At 51.6% G+C, this 9,247-nt stretch overlaps 1 protein-coding gene across 1 annotated transcript; it reads left to right on the forward strand.

The window, feature by feature from the left end:
- The first annotated feature begins 623 nt into the window (after positions 1-623).
- On the forward strand, positions 624-4,848 carry LOC311326840 (chromobox protein homolog 2-like). The gene is made up of 6 exons (XM_084459818.1): positions 624-712; positions 796-839; positions 2,153-2,218; positions 2,477-2,546; positions 3,329-4,386; positions 4,435-4,848. Exons 1-6 carry the CDS (start codon positions 647-649, stop codon positions 4,772-4,774), a joined length of 1,644 nt encoding a protein of 547 aa, XP_084315944.1. The 5' UTR covers positions 624-646; the 3' UTR covers positions 4,775-4,848.
- The last annotated feature ends 4,399 nt before the right edge of the window (positions 4,849-9,247 follow it).

Here is a 9,247-nt window from a genome sequence, read left to right on the forward strand (position 1 = left end):
ATTCTAGTTTGAATTACATCAATTCTGTTTGTTACCCTATATTCTTCTCTACAGATCTGAGGACCATCATGATGATGATGATGATGATGATGCTGATGATGATGATGATAAAACAGCCAACATGAAACAGACCTCCCTTTGACAACCTGTGGACTACTGTAGCTCTGGAGGGGACTCTGGCTTGGCTAGTGTGAGAAGTTGCTCTCTCTTGGGAGACATGCATATGCGTATATAAAAAACAAACAAAAAAACTGTTATCTCTCTTTACAGATAAGTTTGAACTTAGTTATAATGAGCATTGATTGTTGTAAGACCTGACATCATCATCACTGTAAAATTTGGAGAGTGATTGTCTTCATATAAAACATTTGAGAAATGTTCATGTCAAAGTGAAACATTCATCAGTGGCACTTTAATACTGCAAGTCATTGCCTGAAGCTGTTGTAAATTTCAAATATTGTATGATAAGATTAATAAATTCAAGACACCGTGTACAAATTATCGTTGTCACGTGGTCTGTCCTCCCAAATATAAATGATAAAAAGTGAAAGTGACAGGAGAAGTAAAAAAAAAAAACTACGGTGGCCGACGGGAGACAAACGCTTGTGCCTGCTCCGCTTTTCCTGCTCGTAAAGAGAGATCAGCCATGGAGGGGGTAACCGTGGGACAGGTCTTTGACGCGGAATGCATCCTCAACAAACGGCCGAAGAAGGTAGGAGATGTCTCCTCGTATCAGATCTGTAATAACCTTCCTCCTTCAGTCTCTTGACGTGTTTGTTCTGTGCTTCTCTGCAGGGGAAGTGTGAGTATCTGGTGAAGTGGAGAGGCTGGTCGTCCAAGTGAGTATCCTAGCCCGCTAACAGCCCTGGGCTCTAACAATGACAATGTCCCCGTCTCTCTCTCCTGATCCAGGATCGGATTGGTCAGGTCATTCATCATCACTGCATTCAGAGATGACTAATACTCCGGGTTATTTGTCCAATTGGCCGTAGAGAGCATGTATCTGGGTGAATGCACGGGGTTGTGTGTCTGTGTATTGTTGTCCTAGCTGGCCTGCAGCTGTGCTACCCTGGGGTTCACTAACACAGCAGCATGCTCATATTCAGGGTTATAACATGCTCATATTCAGTATTATAACATGTTCATATTCAGTATTATAGCATGTTCATATTCAGTATTATAACATGTTCATATTCAGTATTATAACATGTTCATATTCAGTATTATAACATGTTCATATTCAGTATTAGAGCATGTTCATATTCAGTATTATAACATGTTCATATTCAGTATTAGAACATGTTCATATTCAGGATTATAACATGTTCATATTCAGTATTATAACATGTTCATATTCAGTATTATAGCATGTTCATATTCAGTATTATAACATGTTCATATTCAGTATTATAACATGTTCATATTCAGTATTATAACATGTTCATATTCAGTATTATAACATGTTCATATTCAGTATTATAGATCAGCCCGTGGGAGTGGAACGCCCACTACGTGCATGTGCTCTGCAAGACTGGACTCAAAATATTTTACAGCAACAAAACGGAAGTGTATCAGCCTAGCCTAGCTATGCTAGTAGTAGTAGTGGTAGTAGTAGTAGTAGTAGTAGTAGTAGTAGTAGTAGTAGTAGTAGTAGTAGTAGTAGTAGTGGTAGTAGTAGTAGTAGTAGTAGTGGTAGTAGTAGTAGTAGTAGTAGTAGTAGTAGTAGTAGTAGTAGTGGTAGTAGTAGTAGTAGTAGTGGTGGTAGTAGTAGTGGTAGTAGTAGTAGTAGTAGTAGTAATAGTAGTAGTAGTAGTAGTAGTAGTAGTAGTAGTAGTAGTAGTAGTAGTAGTTAGTAGTAGTAGTAGTAGTAGTAGTAGTAGTTAGTAGTTAGTAGTAGTAGTAGTAGTAGTAGTAGTAGTACTTAGTAGTCTAACCCCAATAACAAGAAGCTGTCTAGTTTTTCATGTTATTAAAACATTTTGATAGGCTAATATTGCAGAATCTAGTATAGTCAGGATAGGTAACTGTTTGTCTTACTATCTGATATATACCACATTTATTAGTAGTAAATGCCCTCTTGCTTGATGTGAACTCCATAAACGTGGTTTTGAGTTTGTGTGCTTCTGTTGATACTGTGTTGTTTTCTGAGCAGGCATAACAGCTGGGAGCCTGAGGAGAATATCTTGGACCCCAGGTTGCTGGCAGCCTTCCACAAGAGGTAGGCCACACTTCTGACTTAGCTAACAGGGTTCAATTGAATTGATGTATTAAATGGACAAAGGTTGATAGAACTGGATCAGGGCCTTATCCTCCACAACTGTGTGCGTGTGCGTGTATGTGTGTGCGCGTGTGTGTGTGTGTGTGCGTGTGTGTGTGTGTGTGTGTGTGTGTGCGTGTATGTGTGTGCGTGTATGTGTGTGTGTGCGTGTGTGTGTGTGTGTGTGTGTGTGTGTGCGTGCGTGTGCGCTCTCTCCAGGGAACAGGAGAGGGAGCTGCTGTTCCAGAAGAAAGGGAAGAGGCCAAGAGGACGACCAAGGAAAATTCTGGTAACCACACACACACACACACACACACACACTGACAACACACACACACTGACCCCCCCCCCCCACACACACACACACACTGACCACACACACACACACACACACACACACACACACACACACTGACCACACACACACACACTGACCACACACACACACACACACTGACCACACGCACACACACACACACAGACAACACACACACACACACTGACCACACACACACACACTGACCACACACACACACACACACACACACACACACACACACACACACACAGACAACACACACTCACACACACTTGAGCACACACTCCCAGTGTTATTCACACTGTGTGCAGCCCTAGCTGAATGATGAGAGAACTAGACGGGGCTTTAGACTCAGATGCAGGTGGGAGGCCTTCATATCCTGAGAAAAACATGAATAATAATAATATGTATGATGACATGATGTGTTCTGTAATATCTGATGACTGATGTGTAATATTTTGTTGACCTCTGTGTATTTATGTTTTTTTATGTGTGTGTTGACCTGTGTGTATTTATATGTGTGTTGACCTCTGTGTATTTATGTGTGTATTAACCTGTGTGTATTTGTGGGAACTACGGATGTAGTTAAATTAGCCCTGTGCTAAATCCAGCACTTTTATGCTTTTAATCATGTACTCATGCTTGAGGTGTCTTATCAATGTGCACTGTTCCGTCCAAATAAACAGTTAAAGTAAAGTAAAAAAGTAATATCACGCATGAGAAAGTCATAACCTGTTTTTCTATGTCTGCAGGAACCTGCTCCTGCTGCCACTAAGTCTAGCCGCTCCTCCTCCTCTTCATCCTCTGTCCTGTCCTCCTCCGCCTCCTCCTCTTCCTCCGAGGAGGAGGAGGAAGATGAAGAGCGGGTGAAGAAGCCCAGACCGGGCCCCCGCCTGCGCGACCTCCCCCCCCCCGCCCCTCAGAAGAGGCCGCCGGCGCTTGTGGCCAAGCAGGAGCCAATCAGGAAGAAGCGAGGGAGGAAGCCCCTCCTCCCTGAGCTCCGGGCTTTGAGACAGGCCAAGACCCGCCCCCCCCCTCCGCTCCCGCCCCCGCCCCGCCCCCAGGCCCTGCGGCCGCCCCGCGACCCCCCCAGAGAGGAGTCCAGAGGTGGGGTGAAGAAGCCTCTGCAGCCCGCCAGCTTCACTTACCCGGGCCTGGCCAGGTCTGCCAGGGTGGACCCAGGGGCCCAGGGCTCTGCAGGGGCCTTCTCCCAGCCCGGGGCCCCTAAACCCGGAGCGCTTGGCGGCCTGTGGCCCGGCCGCTCCCTCTCGGCCTCCTCCCCCTCCTCCTCCTCCTCGTCCTCCTCCCTGGGCCGAGCCCCTCCTCCCCACAGTAAGAGCTCCTCTGAGCCCAAGCGCCCGGACTCTTCCGGGGGCAGGACATCCTCCCTGAAGCTAGGGGGCAGCAGCGCCACCCTCGGCCACCAGGCCTCCAAGCCCTCGGCGGGGTTAGGGGGAGGCCCGGCGGCGTGCGGCCCGGCTCAGCGCCCCGCGCCGGGCCAGAGGAGACCGGAGGGCCCCGGAGGGGGGGCGGCGGCTCCGCAGGGCGTCGGCGCCCCCAGGTCCGCCCCCTCCCCGCCTCCCTCGGCCAGGGACCACGCCAGCCAGGCCCTCAGCCTCCGAGCCCTCAACCTGCAGAGCGTCAACAAGCCGGCGCCCGGAAACGGCGTCCAGGGAAGCGGCGGCGTGGCGGCGTCCAGGTCGAGCCTGAGGAGCAGCGGCAGCCCGGCGGGGAAGGGGGCGGGGGGAGGAGCCAGAGAGACGCACGCGGCGGGCCAGGAAGGAAGAGGAGGGGAGAGGGGGAAGGACGCGTTGGCGGAGACTGAGAGAGAGAGCAAGGCAGCCGGGGGTCTGGGGAGGGGGGGCGGGAGGCTGGAGAAGGGGGCGAGGCAGGAGAGGCCGTGCGCCGAGGACAAAAAGGCGGGACAGCGGGGCCTCAACGACCTCAGCACCGGAGACTCGGACGACACGAGCAGCAGCGAATCGGAACACGCCGACGACTCCTCCCCCTATCCCGGCGACGGCGGGCCCGCCGGCACGGTCCGTCCCGCCTCCGCGGACGCGACGGACACAGACTGGCGCCCGGCGCGGAGCCTCCTGGAGCACGTGTTCGTCACGGACGTCACGGCCAACTTCGTCACGGTGACGGTCAAGGAGTCGCCCACCAGTGTGGGCTTCTTCAACGCCAGGAACCACTGACCCAGGACCAGCCCTGCTGGCCACGCCTCCCTGAATGTGAACCACTGAGGCCTTGCCTCCGGGCGGATCTGGGACCAGCCTACTGACTGCCAGGGGACTCTCCCAGGTTGGGAGGGAGGACCGAACTGATGCCAGATCAGCTGGCAGACCTGAATGAATGAAGTATGGGTTTGGGAGCTGGTCCTGTTCCCCTCCAGTGTCTGGCTGACCTCTCCTGGTGCTCCCAGGGACGGGCTGACGGGCTGGTGCTGATCAGCCAGGCCAGAAAGACGGACACAGGGACACTAGGACCCTGAGGAGGACTGTACTGGCGTGGATTTGGCCTGCGCTCGGTGGCGCCGTGTATAAAGAAACTGTCGGAATGTCAGTGTTGATCAGTGGACTGACACACGCACACACGCACACACACACTTACATATAGTACATAGGCCTACACACACGCACACACTTACACACAGTACATAGGCCTACACACACTTACACACAGTACATAGGCCTACACACACTTACACACAGTACATAGGCCTACACACACACACACACTTACACACAGTACATAGGCCTACACACACACACACACTTACACACAGTACATAGGCCTACACACACACGCGCACCTGCCCAGTCACCAGACGGTTTGTCTCTCTTCTCTCCGGACCAAAGGAGTCATGATGAATGTGAAGGATATTTTGTACTCCGGGTCCGTGTTGTCCTGCAGCAGCTCATGTGTGTGTTCTCTCTCTAGACGTGTCCTGTTCTTAACCTCAAACGCGCACTACATGTGACCCCGTCACGTGACCCCGTCACCAGCCGGCGCTCACCAGCGGGACTGACGCCCACAATACAATCAGTCGATCACCACGGTTAAAAGCTCTTTGGCGGCGGAATCTCTTTTTAATTTATAATACTTGTAAATGTCGTGTACATGTATCTGTGCCTGGCGTCGACCTGGCCGGAGAGCCTCGGAAACGCCTTGCCTGTGTGCCTCTTCCGTTTCTAAGCTCTTGGTATAAACCATAATAAGTACTTATAAACGTGACTGGTGCTAGCGATCCCAGAATGCTGTTGTCTGTGTGGTTAGTTGTGCTCTCATACACACCTCATCTACAGCGAGCCGTCGTGGGGGACCACGAAAATGGCGCTAGCACTCCAAACTAGAAAGAGGTGTTTGTGCCGACATGCTGCATTGCATACTAACACTCACGCTGGAGATATAGCTACCTTAAAGCAGTTCCCGAAGCGGCCAGTAGGGGAAGCTGTTGTCTGGTGTTTCTCCCACAGAGCCCCCATCTGTCCCAGCTCACCACCAGTTGTCACCTAGAGAGAGCGATAAAGAGGTTGTTAATGAGATGAGAGAAGCAGATTACATTTGCAGCCATCAGGTATCTCAGTAATCGCACTGGTGCTTCTGCAAAGTCATTAGACGACTCGGGGGACTCAACCCTGCTAAGAGGCAGCGCGTAACCGCTACTACACACACACACACACACACACTGCTCCTCCACGCCACTCAACACACTCTGTTATGGTTGAGGAGAGTGAAAAGCCGCGCGTGAGTGACAGAAGCGCCCATCCCAGAGAGCCGGGTGATTAATGGCCGGCCTCTCTCCCGCTCCGTGGAATTTTCCCAAAATAAGTTAGTGTCAACAGTGCGACAGAGAGGCCCTCACAGCACACTGGTATGCATAAACAGTGAACAGTGTAGCGCAGTGTAATCCCCCCCCCCCCCGCTCTCTCTCTACACACACACACACTTTCACACACACTCCCTCTCTCACACGACACGGGCGTACTCGCACACGCTCTCACACACCTCTCCACATGCTAAGATGTGGAGACACACAAGCACGGTGTAGACAGACAAATAGACAGAGAAAAACACGCGGGTCGACACAGACACATTCGTATATAGACAGCCGCGTACACGCACACACACTATCTGTATCAATATGTATATATATATATAGGTATATGTACATACACACGATACTGGGGGCTACCTAACAGCAGGCCTGTCTGCTCTCCCTTGGCACAGATACACCCAGACTCATCAATCTTCCATGGCACTTACACCATTCAGTGTCACAACCCCCCTGTCACCTACCACCTCTCCTCTCTCCCCTCTACCTCTCCATCCTCTCCTCTCTACCTCTCCTCCCTCTCCTCCCTCTCCTCTCTCCCCTCTACCTCCTCCCTCTACCTCTCCTCCCTCTCCTCTCCTCTCTCCCCTCTACCTCTCCTCTCTCCCCTCTACCTCCTCCCTCTACCTCTCCTCCCTCTCCTCTCCTCTCTCCCCTCTACCTCTCCTCTCTCCCCTCTACCTTTCCTCCCTCTCCTCTCCTCCCTCTCCCCTCTACCTTTCCTCCCTCTCCTCTCTCCCCTCTACCTCTCCTCCCTCTCCTCTCTCTCTCCCCTCTACCTCTCCTCCCTCTCCTCTCTCCCCTCTACCTCCTCCCTCTCCTCTCTCCCCTCTACCTCTCCTCCCTCTCCTCTCTCCCCTCTACCTCCTCCCTCTCCTCTCTCCCCTCTACCTCTCCTCCCTCTCCTCTCTCCCCTCTACCTCCTCCCTCTCCTCTCTCCCCTCTACCTCTCCTCCCTCTCCTCTCTCCCCTCTACCTCCTCCCTCTCCTCTCTCCCCTCTACCTCTCCTCCCTCTCCTCTCTCCCCTCTACCTCTCCTCTCTCCACTCTACCTCTCCTCCCTCTCCTCTCTCCCCTTCACCTCTCCTCTCTCCCCTCTACCTCTCCTCCCTCTCCTCTCTCCCCTTCACCTCTCCTCTCTCCCCTCTACCTCTCCTTCCTCTCCTCTCCTCCCCTCTACCTCTCCTCTCTCCCCTCTACCTCTCCTCCCTCTCCTCCCTCTCCTCTCTCCCCTCTACCTCTCCTCCCTCTCCTCTCCTCCCCTCTACCTCTCCTCTCTCCCCTCTACCTCTCCTCCCTCTCCTCTACCTCTCCTCTCTCCCCTCTACCTCTGATCCCTCTCCTCTCTCCCCTCTACCTCTGATCCCTCTCCTCTCTCCCCTCTACCTCTCCTCCCTCTCCTCTCCTCTCTCCCCTCTACCTCTCCTCCCTCTCCTCTCTCCCCTCTACCTCTGATCCCTCTCCTCTCTCCCCTCTACCTCTCCTCCCTCTCCTCTCTCCCCTCTACCTCTCCTCCCTCTCCTCTCCTCCCCTTTATCTCTCCTCCCTCCCCTCTCCTCCCTCTCCCCTTCACCTCTCCTCTCTCCCCTTCACCTCTCCTTCCCCTCACCTCTCCTCCCTCTCCTCTCCTCTCTCCCCTTTCCCTCTCTCTCCCATTCACCTCTCCTCCCTCCCCTCTCCCTCTCTCTCCCATTCACCTCTCCTCCCTCCCCTCTCTCCCATTCACCTCTCCTCCCTCTCCTCTCTCCCCTTCACCTCTCCTTTCCACTATTCTCTCCCCCTCTCCTCTCTTCCCCTCCTTATTCTTATTCTTCCGTAGGAGTTTTGTGGCACAGACTGCTGGAGCCGTCTGTCTTTTACTGTCTGTTAATCTCTCTGTCTGTTAATCTGTCTGTCTGTTAATCTCTGTCTGTTAATCTCTGTCTGTTAATCAATCTGTCTGTTAATCAATCTCTGTCTGTTAATCTCTGTCTGTTAATCTGTCTGTCTGTTAATCTCTGTCTGTTAATCTCTGTCTGTTAATCTCTCTGTCTGTTAATCTCTGTCTGTTAATCTGTCTGTTAATCTCTCTGTCTGTTAATCTGTCTGTCTGTTAATCTGTCTGTCTGTTAATCTATCTGTCTGTTAATCTCTGTCTGTTTCTCTCTGTTAATCTCTCTGTTAATCTGTCTGTTAATCTCTGTCTGTTAATCTCTCTGTCTGTTAATCTCTGTATGTTTATCTCTCTGTCTGTTAATCTCTGTCTGTTAATCTGTCTGTTAATCTCTCTGTCTGTTAATCTCTGTATGTTTATCTCTCTGTCTGTTAATCTCTCTGTTAATCTGTCTGTTAATCTCTGTCTGTGTCTCTGTGTCTGTCTCTCTGCGTCTGTGTCTCTGTGTCTGTCTCTCTGCGTCTGTGTCTCTGCGTCTGTCTCTGCGTCTGTCTCTGCGTCTTGTCTGTCTCACTGTCTCCTGGCTCTCTGTCTCCGACTCTCCCGAGTTGGAGAGAAAAAGAAACAGGAAGAAAGAGATTTAGGGAGAGAGAGACTGACAGAGGAAGAGAGGGATGGAGAGATGTGAGAAAGAGAGGGTAGGAAAAGAGAGGGAGTAAGTAACTAAAACTTATTTATAGAGCACCTTCCCAACACGAGTGTGCAGAGTGCTTCACAGACCTGGGAGACATGAAACCAGTAACAGATAACGGTCTCAGCCGAGGACTCCTGCGCCGCTAATAACCGTCTCTGTCTGGGTAACAAACATACTGATGCTCAACTCTGGAGGCGTCCTGTCTGTCTGCTCCCCTCTGGAGGATCCTGTCTGTCTGCTCCCCTCTGGAGGATCCTGTCTGTCTG

The sequence above is a fragment of the Borostomias antarcticus genome, assembly GCF_949987555.1.
Source record: "Borostomias antarcticus genome assembly, chromosome: 29".
Taxonomy (NCBI): Eukaryota; Metazoa; Chordata; class Actinopteri; order Stomiiformes; family Stomiidae; genus Borostomias; species Borostomias antarcticus.